This window comes from Hibiscus syriacus, unplaced genomic scaffold (assembly GCF_006381635.1).
Source record: "Hibiscus syriacus cultivar Baekdansim isolate YM2019G1 unplaced genomic scaffold, ASM638163v2 tig00116958_pilon, whole genome shotgun sequence".
Lineage (NCBI taxonomy): Eukaryota > Viridiplantae > Streptophyta > Magnoliopsida > Malvales > Malvaceae > Hibiscus > Hibiscus syriacus.
In genome coordinates this window covers 725,291-749,504 of record NW_024063484.1, presented here as the reverse complement: position 1 = coordinate 749,504, position 24,214 = coordinate 725,291, and the positions used below count along the sequence as shown (strand labels likewise).

General features: G+C 35.5%; 2 protein-coding genes across 6 annotated transcripts; both read left to right on the top strand.

The window, feature by feature from the left end:
- Positions 1–3,881: 3,881 nt before the first annotated feature.
- On the top strand, positions 3,882–7,455 carry LOC120189656 (LEC14B homolog). Its single transcript, XM_039192874.1, has 9 exons — positions 3,882–4,390; positions 4,541–4,660; positions 4,796–4,873; positions 5,281–5,466; positions 5,578–5,655; positions 5,821–5,996; positions 6,217–6,375; positions 6,951–7,011; positions 7,154–7,455. The coding sequence occupies exons 1-9, from the start codon at positions 3,977–3,979 to the stop codon at positions 7,337–7,339; spliced, it is 1,458 nt and encodes a 485-aa protein (XP_039048805.1). The 5' UTR covers positions 3,882–3,976; the 3' UTR covers positions 7,340–7,455.
- An 11,895-nt stretch (positions 7,456–19,350) lies between these two features.
- LOC120189434 lies at positions 19,351–24,163 on the top strand. Of its 5 annotated transcripts, none has more exons than XM_039192718.1 (12): positions 19,358–19,642; positions 20,022–20,201; positions 20,279–20,389; positions 20,482–20,817; positions 20,913–21,089; positions 21,324–21,611; positions 21,708–21,830; positions 21,919–22,116; positions 22,261–22,514; positions 22,586–22,757; positions 23,169–23,354; positions 23,447–23,927. In XM_039192718.1, exons 1-12 carry the CDS (start codon positions 19,463–19,465, stop codon positions 23,774–23,776), a joined length of 2,535 nt encoding a protein of 844 aa, XP_039048649.1. In that variant the 5' UTR covers positions 19,358–19,462; the 3' UTR covers positions 23,777–23,927. The 5 variants fall into 5 exon arrangements, 4 of the variants coding, with proteins under 4 accessions (XP_039048650.1, XP_039048651.1, XP_039048649.1 ...); XM_039192717.1 differs by having other exon boundaries at positions 19,360–19,642; positions 23,049–23,354; positions 23,447–23,925; XM_039192719.1 differs by lacking the exons at positions 23,169–23,354; positions 23,447–23,927 and adding an exon at positions 24,082–24,163 and having other exon boundaries at positions 19,351–19,642.
- Positions 24,164–24,214: the final 51 nt, after the last annotated feature.

The following is a 24,214-nucleotide window of genomic DNA, read 5'->3' as shown; positions in this document are numbered from 1 at the left end:
CAATTGAAGAATTAGAATCGATTCAATTCAAACAAGGCTAAGGTGAGTGCGTATTAGTGACGTATGATGAATGGAAATAAGACTCACGATATGGAAATAAGACTCGCGATGAGTCTATTTCCTATAATAGTATACATGAATCATAAATATGAGCATGTGATTGTATATATTTTACATGGTTGTGTGAACATAGGTGAATGTATGGAATCTATGTGACATGATAAACGACAATAGATATATAAGGAATTGTATAAATGGAATTATGATCTAAACTATGTAGGGTTTTTATGTGATATAAAGTATAGCACAAAGAATATAGGAAATCATATGAGAAGTTTATAGGAATTGAAACATACAAATAAGTTATATGATAGATGACCACACATGCTAAATGATATATGTGATCAATTATAGGAATCAGTATAATTAAATTATATGACTAAATGGGAATAGTATATTAATGAGGAGACTTGAACATAATAGATGATACGAAATTGTAAGATAATTAATTAGGAAAGAATTATATACTCAAAGGAAACTATAATATAGGAGTTATGTAAAATCGAATTAATAGAAATGATTAATATGAGTAAATGGAAGAGTGAGACCAAATAGATAGTATTTACTTATAGGATACACGAGATTACTTGTTTATGTTAAATAATCTAAATAGGAATAAGTTAGGAAACTACATGTGAATTGAGATTGAGTTAGTTGAGTTATATGATATATTAAGTATGTTAAAGTTATGTGATTATGAATGATATAACGTGAGATATATGAAAGAGAAAGTATAAGTGATATGATTATATGAGTACAAGATATAAAGTATGTTAAAGGAAACATGTGATTACATGAAAATATGATATAAGTTATATGATGTGAATAGATGGATGTTTGATTATGTGAAGGGATAAAATATAATGTCCATGTTATGTATTTTGAGAGCTAGAGGTATAGTTGGCATGCCAAGAGTCGAGGGTTACCTATGTCTTTCGAGACATATGGATAGTTTACCTATGTCCTTCGGGACATATGGACAAGATTACCTATGTCCTTCGGGACATATGGACAGTTACCTATGTTCTTCGGAACATATGGATAGGTCCTTCGGGACACAAATTTCATATGCCACTTAATGAATTTTATACGAGCTATGGTGATAGCATATGTGTGCACAACCTCATAGTACTTGTATACCTTGAGTTCTCAATAGTGTGCATGGGCTTATAAAAGATGTAAAGAATATGTACAAGTTTGCATGTTATCATGTTATTATTGTTTATATTGATTCCTATATGACATTATGGGTTTATAAGGTTATATGCATAATTGTTATTAGATAATTGATTACATGTTCATATTATAGAAATTATTTATTATATGTTTATGTCTCACTAAGTCTATGACTTAGCGTCCAAGTGTTTTACACGTAGGTACTAAGAAGCACGAGGACTAGACTTGAGACCGGCATAACAACATATCTTCACAAGAGATCAGATCAGAAGTAAATCACGTAGTAGGTATTTTGTTGTCTTAAAGGCGTTGGCATGTAAATAAATATAGATTTGTGTATGCTCTGATCAACTCTGTAATGTTTTGAACTCAATGGTGTAAATATGACTTTTGTTTTAATAAAATTTTAAAATTTCATATAGTTTTTATGAATGTTCATGTTTTGAAAAGTCAATGTGACACCTCAGACTTGTATCCGGGTCGGGTACGGGTTGGGGATGTTATAATACTCGACTCGAAAAGTTCACGAGCAACTCGAAAAAATAACATATTAAAATTTTATCTTTTTAAAAAAACCAAATTATTAATATTATTAATATTTATGTGTTGATTTTTTTAAATGCATCATAAGATTTTTATGTACTTAAGATTCAAGTACGAGTTTGAATTTGAGCTTAAACAGAATTAAGTTTAAGATTTTTTTATTTCGAGTTTTCTAAGCTTTTACGAGCTCCAATTCATGGTTTTGAATTCGAGTTGAGCTTGGAAATTTTAGACTCATCAGTTTTCGAGCCGAGTCAAATTCCATTTTAATGTTTTCGAGTCAAGTCGAGCTCGAGTATTGTTGAGCTCGACTTGACTCGTTTACAACCCTACCTTTGACATGTTAAACTAGATTGCGAGCTCTCTTTTCATAAATAAAAAATGGCTTAATTTTGGTGTAGGTATAAATACAATTTATAGTTGAAGACAAATTTATGTTGGGTTAGCCACCTTAAACCCAATCTATAAGGAATATTGATAAAGTACTTTGTGTAACTTTGGAATGTTAAAATTTAGTCTCTAAACCTTTGTTATTTAACTCTTTAGTCCCTAAACTTTTGTAAATGCGCGTCAATGTATGTATTGGATCTCTGATAATGAATATAACTAATTCAAAATGATGACTAAATTAAGTATCGCATTGTAAATAAGGTTATTGGAAAAGAAAGGTTTAAGTTGAGACTATAAAAAATATAGAATATATTATCATTCATAAAAGAGTATTAATTCTCGATGTGATAAATCTATGTATGAGTATGTTGATCTTTTTAGAAGTCTTGAGTTCGAATATCGACGTTTGTTGGGTGTGTGTACGTTATTAATAAATTATTATTTTTAAATAAATATTATATTGTAATCATCCTAATAAACATAACGTTTATAACATCAAAAAAACACGACTCTAATATGATAAAGCATTGGCAACCATTCTACATCTACAATTGAAAATCATCCTATGACATGCTTTTCAAACACATATTTCAATCCAACTTATAACTTTACTTGCTATGATAATACTACAAGCATCATATGGTCAAATGCAAACATGAACATGCATCTATAGCTATACAAAACATATATCTCCATGTCCAAAACATAGCTTTGACAAATATAATTTATTTATTATTTAGTTAATATCGAATTAATCATAATAATTTACAATATAAGATTTAAAATAATTATCAGTTTAGTGTCACATTTACGGTTGATGGAGGTGGTTAAGCTTACAAAAGGCAACATGTTGCGCGTGATGTCACGTAGCATTATCTCCATCTTACACCTGTCCCGTACCTCCCTGATACCCCGCTGTTACTTACAATTATCTCCGGGAATAAGCGCTTATTTTTTTCAGGAAAAAAAAACAAACATAGCTGACTATTAAAACCACTATTCTTATCAAATATCCTTCTAGATCGTCTTCTTCGTTCGGCTAATTGACAAAAAAATAGAGGGTTGACACCAATTACTCTCTCTTCATTTCCTTAAACTTTTTCTTCTTGTTTGGTTAAATGAGTAAATTCTGATAACCTGATAGGACTGACACCAATTATGTTTTCACTGTTTTTTACTTGAATGGGCCGATTCAGTTTTGTTGATGGGAACAAGTTTGTATAGTCGGCCGATGAAGGTTTATCTTTTCTGGTTTGAACGACGAGATAAACTTGTTTCCATCCACGGTTCAGTTCGTTTTCTTTATCTGATCCTTCCTTTTTAGTATTTGAATTTTGGATTGTTTTACTAAAATTGTGAATGGTGATTATATCAATGTTTTTGACTTATCACTTTCTCCTGGATTTCTATGCAACCGGACAAATGATTCCTTTTGATGTTTACTTTTTGGAATTTTACTTCAATTGGAGCTTTCTCCAAAGGTTCATCTTATATGAGACTTGTTAGTATTGGTTTTTCACTTTAAAACAATATTTTGAATCGTCTAAAGTTGTATTTCAATTAGCCCCGTCTGATTCTAAATGATGATGATTTAATATGTTAAGGAAGCGAATTACATCTTAGGGTTAGGAATGTAGTATGATTTTCTTAGTTGTTTGTGTTGTTGAAGAGCTTGAATTTCAGCATTTGAAGTAAAATGTCTCTGTTTGCAGGATTGACAAGGGACTGAAGTTGAAGATTTTACAGTGATATGAGAGAGACTGATTTTTCTGGGGTTCTACTTTAGAAGGATTTAGCTCAAAATTACATGTTTGTTGAATTTAAGTACTTAGTTTGCATAATGAGTAGGTCTCGAAAGGATGTTAGTGCTTGTGATGATGGGATTGCCCCTAATGGAACTTGTGCAAACCAAGATTGTAGTGAGGATTCTGATTATCTTGTTCATGATATTGCACAACACACGAACCTTAGGTCAGGACCCCATGAACTTCTGTCCCGAAGTGTTCCTGGCAAGCGGAAACTACCTGTTTCTACGGTGAAAATGTTGGTCGGGCGAGAGGGTAATTATACTGGTAGGGGTAGATTTTCATCAGCTGATGGTTGCTATGTTTTAAGTCGGTATTTGCCTGTCAATGGTCCCTGGTGGGTGGACCACCTGAAAAGTCGAGCATACGTGTCTCAGTTTTCAGCCGATGGTTCTCTTTTTGTTGCTGGATTCCAGGTGTTGCTTCATTCACTCAGGCTTTAGTCAAAACATTGAAATAGTGACCAATTGTTTATTTGTTGGCTCAATGATTGTATATCTTCACTTAAACTGAAGTTTCTATGATCTTATTCTTTGACTGATTTTAATCTTTTCCCGATGATGCAGAGAAGTCACATTAAGATATATAATGTGGACAAGGGATGGAAAGTTCAGAAGAACATTCTGGCGAAAAGCTTGAGATGGACGATTACTGATACCTGTCTTTCACCGGATCAGCGATTTCTTGTAAGTGTGATATACTGTTATTGCCTGATGACTTAATTTTATAGTTAATGATTCTTTGATTATATTGCCCCTCTTTTCTCTTTGTTTTGGTTTCATTTCATTTAACTTGATTGCTAATCATTGCTAATAATGCAGGTGTATTCTAGTTTATCCCCTATTGTTCACATTGTGAATGTTGGATCTACTGCCTCAGAGTCAATTGCAAATATTACGGTATCTTCTACAAGTGCTAATAACTTCAAAAATCAATACTTTATATGCATATCAACTGGTTGAAGTGTTATTTCCAATGTATATGTTCAATTTTGCCAATTAAAACAAACACTTCTTTTTCATCATAGACATCACCAAATGTTCATGATATAAACAACTTGAAAGTACCATTTTGGCTTCTAGAAATGAATTAGGCAATAATTATACCGGATGATCTGAGGGACTTAATTAGTCTTCTTCAGTTTCAAGAGCATCTAAAGAAGCAGAAAGATTATGGGGTTGAGGGATTGGTATTGCTAATTGCTATAACAGTCATCTTTTTCTGAAAGCGCTAGCTGGAAATCTTATTATCCATATTGAGCTGTTTCCCATCATTATAGTAAAACTATATCTCACTTCTTATGCAGGAAATTCATGAAGGTTTGGACTTTTCTTTTGATGATTCTAATGATGATGAATATGAAGGAATTGGAATTTTCTCTGTGAAATTTTCCACTGATGGAAAAGAGCTTGTTGCTGCAAGTAGTGATAATTCTATATATGTTTATGATCTTGATTCAAAAAGACCTAGCCTCCGAATTATGGCGCACAAGGTATTGCAATTACTTTTCATTCCATGCATTGTTAAATGTTCAAGGAGCATTCCAACATTCAATTATTTTTGGCTTGGAGATGCTAAGTTCTATTCCCATTTCCTCCTGCAGTCTGATGTTAACACAGTATGCTTTGCCGATGAAACTGGCCATCTCCTATTTTCCGGCAGTGATGATCATCTCTGTAAGGTGAATTTTATACTTATGTAACCGTTGCAGATGAATGTAACCTCGACTACGAAATTTTGTGATTATCTTAGATATGCTCTGATTAGTGTCAGTCAAAATCAAAGTGGCTTTAGTCTCTTGCTGATCATCTTGTATAATAAAGAAACTTCTTATTGGCTTGAACAGGTGTGGGATAGGCGTTCCTTTAGCACTAGAGGAAAAGCAGATGGGGTCTTGATAGGGCATCTAGAAGGGGTTACCTTCATTGATAGCCGTGGAGATGGCCGTTATTTCATTTCGAACGGAAAAGATCAGACTACAAAACTCTGGGATATACGAAAGATGTCCTCCAATGTCCCATAGTAATATAAAATCAACTCCCTTTGTCACCTAATGCGATTTTTGGCATTACTTCTTGAAGCTTGATATTTCCTTTTTTGTCTATATGATATATGAGCTATATCTGTGATATTAATAAACTTTTGACTTAGAATTTTGCATAATTTTTTAGCGGTTAAGGCTCGTCCTTTTTTGGCAATACCCTCTCTGTATCTTACCACTGATATTAATTTCTTTGGACAGCACTCCAAGGCTAAGGGATCCTCACTTTGACTACAGATGGATGGATTACCCGACTCATGCAAGAGCCTTGAAACATCCCCATGATCAGTCATTAGCAACATACAAAGGCCACAAAGTGTTGCGTACTTTGATTCGTTGTTACTTCTCACCAGCATATAGGTAATCTCTTATAAGTATTTCATGGTTCAATTATGCACTTGTGCTTCATTAATAATGCTTGCTTGTCTATGGTTTGGAAGCATGTGCAATCCTTTTCTAAAATCTTAGCCTGAATCTAGCCAGCTGAAAACCCTCCCTTAGGCCACATGGTTCGATCTCTTTTCTTTTCTTTCATTATTACATGGGTTAACTATAATTACCCAAAGAATCCCCAAATTGCAGATCAGCGTTTTACTTTAATTGCCTTGATGTATGTACCATAGAGATAAGTTCGCATCACTTATGTTTACCCTAGGAGAGGTCGTAAAGTCTGGTTTGCACCACTACCAGTCGGTTGCAAAACCCAAATGGATGGCATGTACTGGCCAAATTGGGTAGTTATTTTAACCCCTTTCTTTTTTCAAGTTTCAAATGTTCTGTTAGCTTTTATCAGCGAAACCTGTCCAATATTTGAGTGGGGTCTGGGCGAGCTAGGCAGTTTAGTCAACTTGATGGTTTATGATTTACATTTACCCTCAAGATCATCCATTGGATTAGCAGGTATATTTTCTAACTTTGGGAATCAAATTTTGCAGCACTGGTCAAAAATACATATATAGTGGCTCTAGTGATGGTTCGGTTTATATATATGATCTGGTAAGCTACTACTTCCACGATTTCATTACCATACTGGTTTATGTAAGATGCTCCCTTTTCTTCTTCTCCCCTCGCCGCCTCTACTTGATGGTCATGGTCTTGCGAACATTTCTTTGTCCATGGACATGTTATTCTATTGTAGGTGAGTGGTGCTCAGGTAGCAAGTTGCCATCATCACGAAGCCCCGGTGAGAGATTGTAGTTGGCATCCATTTTATCCGATGATGATAACCTCCTCGTGGGATGGTGTCATCGCGAGATGGGAGTTTCCTGGTAGCGACGAAGAACCGTCACGACATGCACCTAGACAGAGAAGACCTAGCTATTGAAGATTGCAATTGTTCCTACAAACACAGTTTTCTTTGACATGTTTCGCTTGAAAAATTACGAGTGCCATATTTTGTGAATAAATAAAAACATGGAGGTTTTGCTTGTTTTTTTTAAAGGATTTAGAAGTAATTTTGTTATTCTAGAATCAATAATGCAAATAATATGTCTGCTTATACTTTTTAGGGTAAACTAAACTAGATACTATCCAAATTTTATGCTGTTAAATTTTAAATATTTACTCTTTTAATTTTGTCAATTTTAATACTAACATTTATATTTAACTTTGTCAATTTTAATACTAACATTTATATTTAACTGTAATTATATTATTTTGTTATCAATAATTTAATGTGACGATGACATGATAGTTTCGTAATGGATGATTACATTAAAATCATTTAATCTAAATCGTTAATATCATTTAATCTAAATAGGATATTTATTGGCATTTTAACTCCTTTTCTATTTCATTTTAAATCTAAATTTACAACTCTCAATCCCAAATTTATTTATTTCATTCTCTTTTCATCAAGAGTAAAATTAGGAAGTAGGAACGAGAAGTTTGACGGTAATATTAGTGTTAAAAGAGTATTATATATATTACTGTTAAAAGACTGAAATAGAAACAGTTGTATACTTTTGGGACTAATATGCATTAGACATAAAATTGAATACGGTGTTTTACTGTTCTTCTCGAATCCAATTGGAAGAGGTGACTTTACTCGTATATGGGGGTTCGCTGCATAAACAACAAATCTTGTCACTTCTCTGATAAATAAGCGGTGAAGGAAATCAATCAATGGCTTCTTCTACATCAAGGATCACATTCCGCATAGTAATTGCTGTGCTCCTCCTCTTTGCTCCCTTCTACGCCGGCCGCCCTCTTTACTGGAAACTCTCCGCCACCATCCATGACATCCGGCACAACAAGCAAACTGTTCAACAAGGCAACCCGTCTTTCTTTGATTTCTGGTTTTATGTCAAACAGAAAGAAAAAGCCAGTTCTCATAAATCCCTTATATTTGGAATTCTGCTTTAATTATGTTCTCTGTGTGGGGGTGTTTTTGCAGGGATATCGCAGATTATGTAGAAATCTGTTGGGTGGTTTCATGATGAATCAGACTCCGGAATCCATGAAAATCCCACCAAGCGAGCTTCCAGGAAATTGCTCTTTTGAGGTTTTATGATGAGGGGATTTTCCCCAGTTATATTAATCAACTTAATGTGTAGAATTCTGAGCTGGGAATTAATAATTTCTGTTTGGTTGCCAAGATGTTACTTTCTTCTGTTTTGTGTGCAGATGTTGGCAATATGGGATTCAGTGATTCTGTAATTCTAAGTGTTTTTTTTTTCATTTATTATGTATCTTTGATCTATTAAGGCGTAATATTTATATATATATATATATATAGTTATTATTAAAAAAAAAACTCTAACATTTGACAACAGTGTCATTTTGGTCCTTATATTTTTTTGAACTACATTAACCTCCAACGCTTAATTTTAAAGTCATTGGATGAATATTTTTAGTCAATTAACGGTCACTTAAAGTTGACTCAACAAAAATAGATAAAAAAATATTGACGTGGCATATTTAAATTAGTAGATAATAACATGTTGCCACATCAGATTTAAAAGAAGTAAAAAAAATATTGTTTATAATATTATTTATTTTTAAAAAAAATTGTGTGATAGAATGTCATATCATTATCTACTTCGACCTAGACATGCTCCGTCAATGTCTCTCTATATTGTTTGATTATAGATGTTAACTATTAATTGACTAACAATTTTTTTCAATAAAGGAGTTTATGACCCAAAATGAAACGGTAAGAGTTAATGTATTTAAAAAAGAAAAAATAGGGATCAAAGTGATAATATTATCAAATGTTAGAGGTGTGTTTTGTCATTATGCCTAATATATAAATTGATAGCTAACTTTTTGTATTACTTTAAATTAAAGGATATAATATGCAAATTGTCATTCGATTATAAGGCGTTATTTTGTTGAGTCATTTGACTATAAAAAAATTATAAAATTGGCTTCCAACTATAGGACAATGGACGCTATTTTGTTGAATCTTTGATTATTAAAAGTTACAAAATGATCACTTTACTATTCATATGTTTTAAATTTAGAGAAAATAACCTCAGTGACCAAAAATCCCATATAATATACGATTTTAATCAACTTTTTCCGGATTTGCCAAAATGACCAACAAAATCGCAATGCGATCGCTAATTCGCAACGCGATCTCCATTATCGCAAATTCGCGTTGCATTTCGCGTTGCGATAGTTGGAAATCACGTTGCGATGGTATACAATGTCGTTGCGATTTTCCCAATTCGCAATGCGAATAAGTAAATCGCAACGCGAATTGGGAAAATCGCAATGCGATACTGACTATCGCAATGCGATACTGACTATCGCAATGCGATACTTACTATCGCAATGCGATAATACAAAATCGCAACGAGATACTGACTTTCGCAACGATATTTACATAGCGCCATTCGTATTAACGCGTATTTTTTTTTTCAAATTCCAAACACGAATTTTTTCTTAATAAATCGGAAACTGAACCGTCCACAGTAATTGCAACTCATAACCTCAAACCCAAAAACACAACACTCAGTCCCATCTCCATCTCTCACTCTCTACGGCGAAATCCGTCCCCATCTTCGATGATTTCCGTCCCCATCGCCGGCGAAATCCCTCACAACCATTCACAGTCAAAAATCCCTCACAATCATTCAGAAATGGAAAATCAACCTCCGAGGGTTAGTTTTTTTTATTTTGAAATTTTTGCATTATTTTAGGTTTTTGATATTGAGATTGATGATAAGTTTACTGGTAATTTCAATAATAGATTAATCATTTCACTTAGATTTCTTATTAAATTCATTCGATTGTTGACAATACTGCTAAACTGTTTAGCCTGTGAAGTTAGTATTTGTCTTTGCTTTGTCTTTTGGTTGGAGTAATGCAAAAGAAGAATAGTTTCGAGAATGAAAATCGCAACGCGGAAATAACTATCGCAACGCGAAATAAAAAACGCAACGCGAAACAAAAATCGCATTGCTATTTTTATTTCGCGTTGCGATTTTCATTTCGCGTTGCGATTTTTATTTCGCGGTTGCGATTTTCATTTCGCGTTGCGATTGTCTGGTCGCGATAGTCATTTCGCGTTGCAATTCTCTCGTTGCGATAGTCATTTCCGCGTTGCGATTCTCATTATCTCGTTGCGATTTTCATTTCAACCAAAAGACAAAAACAGTGTTGCAAATTTTAGTTTCAAGAATAAACTACTATTTATGTTTATTGTTTTGTTTTTGGTATATCTTGACAGTGTAATTTTTGGTATATCTAACTTGGTATGTTTATTGTTTTTTTGTAGAAATTTTTTTCGGCTTCATTGACATTAAGGAATAAAGTTAGTCTAGCCACTACAATTGCTTCGAAGCTTTCACATGCACAAAGAAAATTGTTTGAAGAAACCTGTTTCGGGCCATGGCTGAGAGTACAGCATCCGGGTGGAGATGCTAGTTTGACCCATTTGTGGCTTCAGACCATGACTAGCGATCTACCCGACAGTATACAACGTGGTGAGGAAGAGATATGGTTTCATTTTCCACCGGCGTATACTTGTTTTGGGCGGAAGGAGTTCTGCTTAATCACTGGTCTACGATTCGGACACGATGATGTAGGCCGGTACACTCGTCATATCACCCGCCCATCATGGTTATCCAGGGTTTTTCCTGATGAGTCGATAGAGAAGCCGAACTTACACGTCGACGACATGAAGAAATTGTATAATAAGAAAGATGGTTTTACTCGGATGAATGACGTCGATGTTGTCCGAGTATGCCTTCTACTACTTTTGTATGCCGGCTTTTTAGGCAGAGAGGCCAGACAACCTATTCCTCAGGAGCTAATATTATTGGTAGAGGACCTAAATGCATGGAATCTATTTTCGTGGGGTTCGTATATATGGAAAGCTACCTGGATTAAGTTGTCGTCTGCCTTTGATGACCGCAAAAGTTTGCGGGGCGATGGGTCGAAATACACTTTGTCAGGCTTTGTTTGGGTCTTTAAGGTAAGAATTTCTATATAATGTTTTCAAAATTATAATTAATTATTTAACAATTACTAATGTTTGTTATTATATTGTTTGTAGATTTGGATATTCGAGGCCTTTCCCACCATGAAGACATATGCAATAAAAACTTCAAATGATATTCCCAGGGCTATTTCCTGGAAGAGGAAACGCCTGTTGGATTGGGAAGACTTAATACCATATGCGACAATAAATAATGTAAGTTAACACAAATACTATCATATATAAACAAGTTATTAATATTAGACGTTTAACTTTGTTTGAGTTTTTATATTTTTAGGAGGCCAACATTCCATTAATGAGACTGACACCCACGGAGGCTGAGCTTGCCACTGATTGGTGGCAAGCTAGTCAGCGTTTTCTTGATGGCACGAATGATGAGCAGCCTCCACTTCCTCCACTTCGAGAGCCATCACCTCACCTAGAGCCATCACCTGATTGACCCGACTATACACCTCTACAACGAGAGCCATCACCTATCCCGTCACATCATCGAGCCTCTTCTCCACCATCACCTCATGATAGGCGACCGACAAATATGCCACGACTTCTATCTCCCTATTCTCCACCTCCACGGGATGAGTCAAGGGAGTTACGTGATGAGGTCAATGCCTTGCGTGAGGAGATCGGTACTCTACTTGATAACGATGGTGCATGGCGTGTGGAGGTGTCTACTTTACGTGGTGAGGTTGCCGCTCTACGTGAGATGGTAGTATCGTTGCAGAATGAGGTTCATACTCTACGCAACGAGGTAAGTTTAAGATTTTCCATATTTAACTTGATGATAAATTTACTCGTAATTTCACTTAAATTAACCATTTCACTTAGATTGCTTAGTAAATTTATTCGGTTGCTGCCAAAACTGCTAAACTTTTTACTTTAACACTGTGAAGTTAGTATTTGTCTTTGTTTTGTCTTTTGGTTGAAAGTTTGAAATATATTTATCTTTGTTTTCACTGTTTAAATATCATGTCTGTTTATTTACTGATATTTGTATTTTTATTTAGCGGACTGATAAGGTGGATGCTTTACGTCGGGTTTTTCTTACACGACAGAGTTCACGCATCAGACGGCGTGCACGTGCTATTAAGTCTCCGTATACCCCAATAGTGCGAAGACACCGCAAGAAGAAGCCCGACTCGCCTATCATCCCTCAAGAGTCTACTCCTATCGTTGAAGAGGCCCCTATCATTCCTCGAGAGTCCCCTCCCACCGTTCAAGAGGCCACTGTCATCGTTGAAGAGGTCCCTCCCACCATTCAAGAGCCCGATTCACATGACGTCATATGTAGGATTCTTGAGAAACCCTCTGACGTGCCGGACATGATGGATTCAAGTTGGCTCTCGTATGAGTTACCGGCCAGTACCATACCGGTATCTGAAGAGGAGAGGAAACAACTACCGGACACAATTCTGGATAACACCCTTTGGGCTAAGACCGCAGTTGATTTTTATCTACATGAGCGAAGCCAGGGGTGTTTCACTGACATATGCAAGCTCAATGATGATATCTATTTGTTGCTTGATCGGTCTTGGTGGGGCGTATTATTAGGGGTCGAAGACAATGGCTATTTCGATGGAGGGGTAAGTCTTATATTTTTCTTATATTTTCATTTGATTATTTTTTTTGTAAATTTATGTAAGTTACTAATATATGTCTTTTTTTGTAAAACAGCATATCGATGCGTGGGTGTCACGTCTTCTAATAATTAGGAAACTTAAGGAAAATAAAAGAAATACACGGTATACAATTATGCCGACGTCTTTTAACGCCGTTCACTTGAAGAATCAACGAGATGAATCATTTGCGTTGGGCAATGGACAAGCTAAACTTTATCCTGCATGGTGGGAGGTCGATAAGGTTAGTGTTTATTTTAGATTGAGTTTAAAGGTATTCATAAATAAGTGCGCAAATGAATGAATTATTACTTATGATTGCAGGTGTTTATCCCTGTTTTGGAACGTAACCATTGGCTTCTCGTCGAGCTTCAGATCCCATCCCTTAAGGCAATAATATATGACAGCATGATAAATTACATATCATTGGCTGATTTAAGAGATATTATTAAGGGATGGAGCTCTTATTTGGCTAAATACTTGGATGCGATAAATTATTGGACTCGTTCTGGAAACAAGAAGCCAAAGAAGCTCAATATTACAGTTAGCAGAGACGAGCCGCACCACAACAAACGAAAGGACCCAGAGGGGATTGTGGTCCTCTCGTATGCTTGGCGTTGGACCGTTTGATCACAGGAAGTATAAAGTATCTACCTCCCACCGATATAGATAGAGCTGCAGTAGGCTTGTGGTTTCGACATTATATGGCTAGATCGATATATACGAGACGCTGCCTACCTGCATCCACGTTATAAAAATGTCCATAAACAATTGGTATGTTTATAGGCTTGTGGTTTGAAAATGTTTGGTTAAGTACCTAGAATTCAATAATTTGCTGTTTGTAGGTTTTAGATGTGTAGAAAGTGTTGTTTGAGCAAATGTTTGGTTTATGCAGGTTAATCTCAGAAGTGAGTTGCGTGAAAATGATGTATGGCTGCAAAAGTTGATTCAATAGTAGAAGTGTTATTTTCTCTAATAATTATTGGTTATTTTTTGATTGTTTAATTGATTTGTAAAAGGTGATTTGTAAAAGTTGATTTGTTTAATTGATGTTAACATAATTCTTATTTATGCTTGTTTAATTGATTGAAATGTAATGGTTGATTTTGTTGATTTCAATCTGCATTATGTTGAAGGCAAAAAGTACTATCGCAATGCGAAATGAAAATCGCAACGAGAGAATCGCAACGAGAGAATCGCAACGCGAAAATGAAAATCGCAACGCGAAATTAAATTCGCGTTGCGATTTTCATTTCGCATTGTGATTCCCTCGTTGCGATTTTCATTTCGCATTGCGAAATTAGCGTTGCGATTTTCATTTCGCATTGCGATTCTCTCGTTGCGATTTTCATTTCGCATTGCGATAGTAATTTCCGCGTTGCGATAGACATTAAGATGATTGCCTATTAAGTGATAACAACTGGAACAAATCATAGCAATTTTCAAACTCAAGTTACTAATACATGTCTAACTGAAAATGTTAAAAGTTCACACATAAAATCTACATAATACAACGTTTACATTTAAAAATCACCTAAGTTAATAGTCCCAAAAGGTGAAGCCAGTTGTGATTGGTATTTTAAAGATGATTGCGATTTTGATTGCCTTTTTCTTGACACCATATGAACTTTGGATTTTGATGATGATCCATATTTTGGTAGAGGAAAAGATGATTGTGATGGCACTGGTGATCCACATGTCAACCTTGTATGACCACTTTCCTTGCACCGACTACATGTCGATCTCTTCTTCTCTTCACCCTTAGACGGTATACGATCGTGACTTTTTGGTCGGCCAGGTAGCCTTCTGTCCATGGCTGGTGGCAAAACTGTTTGTAAGTCATCTGGTATGTCCCACTCAGAAGGATGTGAAATAGGGTAGACAATCTCGGCATAAGTCTGTCGATATACTTATGTAGTGTAGCAATCCATAGCATATGTGCTTGAATCATCTTGGTTTAGATGAAGAGCAACTTTTATAACATGGCCACACGGATAACCAGATGTTTGTCATTTCATACAACTACACGTCCTTGCATTTAGATCGACAAGCCCATTTAAGTTATTATCCAGTACTTCAAATAAAGTGTTTGAACATGGTTCAACTCTCCATGACGTTGACTTCACAACACGTTTCGTTATCTTTTTTTTCAGTCCATGGTGTAACACGATGTTCCAATGTTCCTGTAAATTTAAATAAATAATACTTAGTAAAATATATGATAAGTTACGAATTCAAAGAAATAATACCTGCATGGTTTCTTTTCTTGTAGTACCACTGTTGAATAGAGGCTCGAAAAAACTCCATTAACATAGTAATGGGTAATTTCCGGGAATGACGACTTAGAGCGTTAATTGATTCTGCACTATTAGACGTCATGAAACCATATCTTGCTCCAAGTTGATGTACTCTTGACCATCTTTCAAACCCGACATCTTCTAGTGTTTGAGCACACTGAGGCAAAACACGTCTTAAACAGTTTATATGCTTATTGAAATCCACTTCCCGATAAGCCTTTACAGCCTTCCAGTATGTCCATTTGTGCTTTTTTTATACCAGCAGACCTTGATTTTAGATTTCTATACAAATGAACACCACAAAGTCCATGAAAAGCATCTGGGAAACACCTTCTAACAGCGTTGTCAATTGAGTTTGCCCTATCAGATATGATTGTCAGATTGCTAATAGGACCTATGCAATCCCTAAGATGCCCCATAAACCATGTCCATGAATCAGAGGTTTCATATTTGCCAACCCCGTAAGCTATTGGCAATATCCCATTGTTAGCATCCATGGCTACTGCTAATAAGTTTACTCCAAGGTATCGACCTTTCAAATGTGCTCCGTCAACTATAATAACTGGGCGCATGCAAGTAATAAACGAACGAATCTATAAAATAATATACACAAGAAATATAATCATTTAAATGTGAAATGCATGTAACTAACAGAAATGAGTCAACAGAATTATATTGATTTACTAACCGCAGCACCAATGGCGGGAAAGGCCTCAAATATCCAAATCTACAAACAATATAATAACAAACATTAGTAATTGTTAAATAATTACTTATAATTTTGGAAACATCATATAAAAATTCTTACCTTAAATGCCCAAATAAAGCCTGTCAAAGTGTATTTGGAACCATCGCCATGCAAACTTTTTCGATCATCCAAGGCAGACGATAACTTATTACATGTAGCTTTCCATAAATACGAGCCCCACGGAAACAGGTTCCACGCATTTAGGTCTTCTACCAATTTGATTAGATCATTTGGAATAGGTTGTCTGGCATCTCTGCCTAAAAAGCCGGCATGCAAAAGAATTAGAAGGCATACTCGGACAACGTCGACGTCATCCATCCGAGTAAAACCATCTTTATTATTCAAAAATCTTGTCAGGTCTTCTACGTGTAAACTCGGCCTCTCCAGCTCAGGAAAAACCCGGGATAGCCAAGATGGGCGGGTAATGTGTCTAGTGTACCGACCTACATCATTGTGTCCGAAGCGTAGACCGGTGATTAAGCAAAACTCCTCCCGCCCAAAACACGTATACGCCGGTGGAAAATCAAACCATATCTCTTCATCACGACGTTGTATAGTCTCTGGTAGATCGCTAGTCATGGTTTGAAGAAACAGGTGTGTCAACATCGCATCTCCACCGGGATGTTGTACTTTCAGCCATGGCCCGAAGTATGTATCCTCAAACATTTTTCTTTGTGCAGGTGAAAGCTTCGACGCAATTGTTTTGGCCAGGCTGACTTTATTTCTCAAGGTCAATTGAGCCGAATAAAAGTTCTAAAAAAACAATAAACATAATAAATTAGATATACCAAAAACTACACTGTGAAGATATACCAAAAACAATAATAAACATAAATAGTAGTAGTTTATTCTTCAAACTTAAATATGCAACACTGTGAATTTCGTATTTGTCTTTGTTTTTTGGTTGAAGTAATGCAATTCATTCAAGTTTCAATTTGCAGAAGAAGAATAGTTTCTGAAAATGAAAATCGCAACACGAAAATGAAAATCGCAACGCGAATTCGACTATCGCAACGAGAGAATCGCAACGCGAAACTAAAATCGCGTTGCGATTTGCATTTCGCGTTGCGATTCTCGGTTGATTTAATAAGCAATCTAAGTGAAATGGTTAATCTATTATTGAAATTACCAGTAAACTTATCATCAATTTCAATATGAAAAACCTAATAATAATGCAAAAATTTCAAAAAGAAAATAATTAAAAAAACTAACACTCGTTGGTTGATTTGGTTGATTTTCCATTTTTGATTGTGAGGGTGGCTCTGAGAGATGGAAATAGACGGATTTCGTCGGAGATGGGGACGGATTTCGTCGGAGATGGGTGAGAGAGTGAGAGATGGAGATGGGACTGAGTTGTGATTTTAGGTTTTAGGTTATGAGTTGCGATTACGGGATATACTGTGGACAGTTCAGTGTTCCAATATATTAATATTCGTGTTTGGAATTTAAAAATAAAATACTTGGCCAGGATACTAATGGCGCTTTGAAAATCGCATTGCGATTATGTATTATCGCGTTGCGAAAGTCAGAATCGCGTTGCGAAAGTCAGTATCGCGTTGCGAAAGTAAGTATCTCGTTGCGATTTTTTATTATCGCATTGCGATAGTCAGTATCGCATTGCGATTTTCCCAATTCGCGTTGCGATTTACTTATTCGCATTGCGATTTTCCCAATTCGCGTTGCGATTTACTTATTCGCATTGCGAATTGGGAAAATCGCAACGATACTGTAGACCATCGCAACGCGATTTTCAACTATCGCATTGCGAAAATGCAACGCGAATTTGCGATAATGGAGATCGCGTTGCGAATTAGCGATCGCATTGTGATTTTGTTGGTCATTTTGGCAAATCCGGAAAAAGTTGGTTAAAATCGTATATTATATGGGATTTTTGGTCACTGAGGTTATTTTCTCTTAAATTTATTATTTTCGTTAAAAAATTGATGGCATTCTGAGTTGTACATTAATCACCTGATTGAGATATGATAATATTATATTTTAATGATATCTATTGATACCATAATTACTTTTAAGCATTGGCTCGACAACATAACGCAAACGAAGAATCGATAAACAAAATACAAATTAAACGGTTTTTAATTAAATTTTATCATATCTCATACGTATGAATTTTTTTAACGAAAAATAACGATAAAATATACGAACAATTGGATAATTATTTTGTAACTTTTAATAATAAGAAATTATTTTATAACTTTTAATAGTTAAAGTACTTAATAAAGTAATATCTTATAATCAATAGATCATTTGTGTATTTTACTTTAAACTAAAACAATCTTTTTGGGGAAAAAACAAAAATTGTACGAAGGCTATGTTGATTTATGTCAATAATTTATCAAATTATAACATATGCAACTAATATTTCAACATTTTTTTAATAGGATGATTCAATAATATTAATAAAAAATTAAAAAAATATAGAAAAGATAAACTACAAGATTAATCATTTTTGTTTTAGTTTTATAATTTTTTGTTGAATTTTAAAAAAAGTAATATTTGATCATTTTTATTTTTATTTATTTAAAACATGATCACTTTTATTTAATTTCATCACTGATAATAGTCAACAAAATTTCAGTGACTAAATATTTAAAAGTCGATAAAATAAGTGATCATATCTTAATTACATAAAAACTAACGTGGTCACATTTTAATAAAATAAAAGTAAAAGTGACGAAATATTATTTTTTTAAATTCAGAAAAAATGTATACAATTTAGATGAAGGGGCCAATATTATAGTTTACCCTATAAAAATATCAATTAACTCTCGATAAAAATGACAGTCCCTTTTTCTCATATGTATGGGATAAGGGGATGTAAGATAGTAGATTGTCCCAACACCAGGTTGAGAGCAGTTTCCGTAAGAGATCTCCGAATTATGAAATGTCCTCCGTGAGACTCGATTTCATGACCTCATGAGGTCATTTAACTCCCCTGAAGGTATTTCATAATTCAGATATATCTTACAAAAGCTGCTCTCAACCTAGTATTGGGATAATCTACTATCTTACCTCCCCTTATACCATATATATATATATATACATATAGAAAAAAGGGACAGTCGTTTAACTCCCGATAGATTGACCTAAATAGACCCTGAAAAATCTAAGAAAATATGAAACTAAAACATTGTAAAAAACCAATGAATCATCGTTATAAATTTCAAGAGTACAGTTTCACTCTCTATTGACTATTAGAGAAGACATGTTTTGTATTTGCAGAATCCCATCACCCAAAGGGTTCCTTTTTTCGGCTTCTTCTCTGAACCGTTTCTAACCATATTTTCTCATCGGAGGAAAACCATCAGTCGGAGGAGACAGAATGTTGAGGCAGACAAAATCCTTGGTTGCTCTACTTTTGATCGTACAAGTTTTTGGAGCAATTTTGAACGCTGTAGAGGCCAAGCCTTTTCGAATTCTTTTGGATACAGATGTGGCTACTGATGATTTCTTCGCTCTTTTTTACCTCTTGAAGCTCAACAGATCTGAATTTGAACTGGAGGTGAGCTATTTTACTCGAATTCCAATTCCAAGCGTAAAAATCTGATGGGTCTGTTTAATTTTCGAGTGTTTGGAGTTTATATCTTCATTTTGAATTTCAAGGAAAATGAATAATAGAAACAATTTACAAATTTTATTTTCATGTAAGAAATTTCATGCTTTTAGCTCAAGTTCAGAGTTTAGATCACTGAATGATACTCGGCAATACTTACTTGTAATTTCATAACAGTATATTAACATCCTTGTCCAACACATATTTTGACACTGGTATGAAGCATAATCCTCCAGAAGTTTATAGCAAAAGCTCGAAAAGATCGAGTGTACTCGTGACTGTGAGTGACATGTACTCATATCGGACACTCACCTCTACTCAAATGCAGGCAATCACAATCAACACAAATATATGGTCTGATGCAGGGCATGCTGTCAACCATATATATGACTTGCTTTACATGATGAACCGCGACGACATAGCCGTCGGAGTTGGTGGCGAAGGTGGGATCCTTGAAGATGGCACCATATTGCCAAATGTTGGCGGATATCTTCCAATAATTGAACAGGTTGAATTTCTCTTTTCAATTGAGTCAGTAGAGTTACATTTATGCTTAAATTCTGCAATTTTTATTTATTATTCCAGGGGATGACTACAGCTGGGTATTGTAGATATAGGCAAACAATTCCTGCAGGCTATGGAGGACGATTAGATATGGACACCAACTTTGGCCTTCGAAAAGCCTTTCTTCCACAGGTAATTCTTCAATACACATAACAATGGGAGCTGAAATGGTGAATTTCATGTTCCTTTATATGTAATTCAAAACTTCCTTTTCATGGAATCAGGGAAGCAGGAAATATTCACCTCTTCAACAGCCTGCTGCTCAACAAGTGATGATCGAAACAATATCTGCAGGTCCAATTACGGTGTTCCTAATCGGAGCTCACACAAATCTTGCCGTTTTTCTAATGAATAATCCTCATCTTAAGAAGAATATTGAGCACATATATGTAATGGGTGGTGGGGTTAGGTCTGAAGATCCGAGCAGTTGCTGTTTTGGAAATTCTAGCTCGTCTTGCCAGCCAGACACTTGTGGTTATCCTGGTAATCTGTACACTGACTACAACAGTAATCCTTATGCGGAGTTCAATATCTTTGGTGATCCCTTTGCTGCTTATCAGGTAATCCGAGAAAACAGTTCCTTAAAAACGTTAATACCTGGCATCATTATTGACTGATTGCATATAGGCTTGTATATGTACTGCTAATATTTCAGGTGCTTCATTCTGGTATTCCAATCACCATTGTTCCCTTGGATGCAACAAATACCATCCCCATAACTGAGGAGTTTTTTAAGGCATTTGAGGCGAGCCAAGGAACTTATGAGGCAGAGTATTGCTTCCAGTCATTGAAAACAAAAATAGCTCCTGAATCTGCTGATAAATTTGACACGGTAACTTCTGCTAAAGAGTCCACTGCCTAAAATAGGGAAACGGGTTCTAGATGTTGGGATTCAAGTCCCAAATCTTCAAGACTCCCCCTCTTATCATTGACTGTATAAGCTCCGGATTCAGTTTTTGATTGATGCTGATATAATTTTTCTGATAGTTACTAACCCTGTAATGCATATGTAATGAGTGACACTGTATTTTTCTACTGTTAATGCCATTATTATTGCTACTTTCAGTATAGTTCCTTCATGTGGGACTCCTTCATGGCTGGTGTAGCAGTCTCAATCATGCGTAATTCAGACACGAAAAATGGGGAGAACAAATTTGCAGAAATGGAATACATGAACATTACTGTCGTTACTTCGAATAAACCTTACGGAATGTCCGATGGTTCCAATCCATTCTTTGATAACCTTAAAGTTCCAAAGTTCAAACTGAAGAAAGATGGAGTGCATAGCGGTCATGTTCAGACAGGACTTCGAGATCCATTTTGTTTTGTAGAGAATGGAAAAGGGAAATGTGAGGTCAGGTTTAAACCACCATGAATTCCGAGGTTATTTACGGTTTAACCATGTTATAGTAACTATACTAGGGATTTCATTGCATTATAAATCATATAGGATGGCTACACGATGGAGATGACCGATCCCGATGCAGTTCAGGTTCTTATTGCTACGAAGGCAAAACCTAATCCGGATGTTGACTGCAAACTTGATCGACAATTTTTCATAAATTTTTTGGATGTAAGTTCTTACTGTTTTAACTTTAATGAGTCTGATATTTACTATAAATTGTGTACTAATGAATATCACACGCATTGATCGAATGCAGGTTCTAAACAGACCGGAAAATACTGGGAGGTTCAATCTTATGACGGAATTTCCTTATTACAGGGAAGTTTTTTACAAACCAGATTTGGAAAACAAAAAACTTGGCAAACCTGTTGTTTTCGATATGGATATGAGTGCTGGAGACTTTCTGTCTCTATTTTATCTCCTCAAAGTGCCTGTGGAAATTCTCAACCTCAAGGTAAATGGTTTCACTTCTAAATGACACTAGAAATGCATGCCCAAGCTCTCAAAAGAAAGGCTGCGAATGGCCTAATATGATGCGCAAACGCTTATCTGAACCAGCAGGTTTGATTTGATGTTCGTCGTCTTTCTCTTTATCCAGGCAATATTAGTAAGCCCAACTGGATGGGCTAATGCTGCAACGATAGACATCATCTATGATTTACTGCACATGATGGGCCGGGATGACATTCCTGTTGGCCTTGGAGATGTATTTGCTATGACTCAGTCGGACAAAGTTTTCCCTCCAGTTGGAGATTGCAAGTATGCTAAGGCTATCCCACATGGAAGTGGAGGATTTCTTGATTCGGATACTCTTTACGGATTAGCTCGAGACTTACCACGAAGTCCTCGAAGGTACTCTTCTTATATCCTTCTTGCAACTGTCTGAAGAACTTGGAGCTGAAATATATCAACTTTCACTGCAGATATACAGCAGAAAACTCGGTCAAATTACCAAGACAGCCTTCGGCACTGGAAATTTGGACTTCGATACTGAAATCCATGGATTCTGGATCAAAGATTAACATATTGACAAATGGACCTTTGACTACTTTAGCCAACATTATAACTCAAACAAAAACTGCTTCACTAATTCAGGTACTTGGATTTCTTATCTTTTTTATGTTAGTAGTGAACCAAGGAATTAATCCGTTGTTTCATGAATTTACTCTATTATATGTATGTATCCATGCATAAAAAAAATTAGCTGACCCTATTCCCATATGTAATGGGGTAAGAGGGAGGTAGGATAGTATCCATGCATGTATGGAGGTATTTATGTATGGATGCATGTATGTATATATTTACGTATGGTTGTATATACCTATATGTGTAATGGGATTTATGTTTTCTATAATGAAATCAAGTATCTATTCAATCTAATTGCAGAATGTGTATATTGTTGGAGGACATATCAGCCAAAGTTGTGATGATAAAGGGAATGTTTTCACCATTCCTTCAAACAAGTATACTGAATTCAATATGTTTCTCGATCCATTTGCGGCAAAGACGGTCTTCAAATCGGGATTAAACATCACCCTCATTCCGCTCGGAACTCAGCGTAAAGTTGGTCAGATTCCAGAGATCTTAAAGAGGCTGAAGCTGTCAAGGAAGACTTCTGAAGCTCGGTTTGTGAAGCGTCTACTGTCCAGATTCTACAATTTGCAGCAAACTCATCACCTATATCACCATACGGTAACATTTTCCAATCTATGAATAAAATGTACTTTCTCCACCAAAGAACCATTGAGATCTTCTGGAACAACTGAATCTCTGTTTGTTTGCAGGAAATATTCTTGGGTGAAATCCTTGGTGCAATATTCATGGCCGAAGATCATCACAATCTGAAACCCACCATCGAAGAAATGCCAATCAAAGTGATTGCTGAAGGTGTTGAATCAGTCGATGGACAGATTCTGATCGACGAAAAGCAAGGGAAAATAGTAAAAATATTGAAAAACGTCGACACTACATCTTATTACGATCTGTTTGCAGATAAATTGGGTGATCAGAACCAGTCTGCTGTATTAGGAAGCTATGATGAACAGAGAAAAATGTGGAATACACTTCCAAATCAGACTGAAGCCCTCATTCCGAACTGGGTTTCTAATTCCTAGAAAACAGACTCAGTTTTCATGAACATGATGCCTATATCCTTCTCAACAGATTAATACTTGAGAGCCGACGAAGTGACAGTTCCAACAAAGCAGATGTGTAAAAAGCCATGCAACATTATAACTCAAACATAAACAGTTTCTCTAATTCAGATCCTTCGATTCCATATCTTCTTATGTTCATAGTGAACCGAGGAATTACTCTGTTGTTTCATCCAGTTACTCTCAACACATTGTATGTATGTATGTATGTATGGATTTATTTTTTCGATCTAATTGCAGAATTATATTGTTGGATGACAAATCAGCCAAAGTTGTTATGATAAAGGAAATGTTTTCACTATTCCTTCAAACAAATATGCTGAATTCAATATGTTTTTCGATCATTTAGCTGGAAAGACGGTCTTTGAATCGGGATTAAACATCAGGCTCATTTTGCTC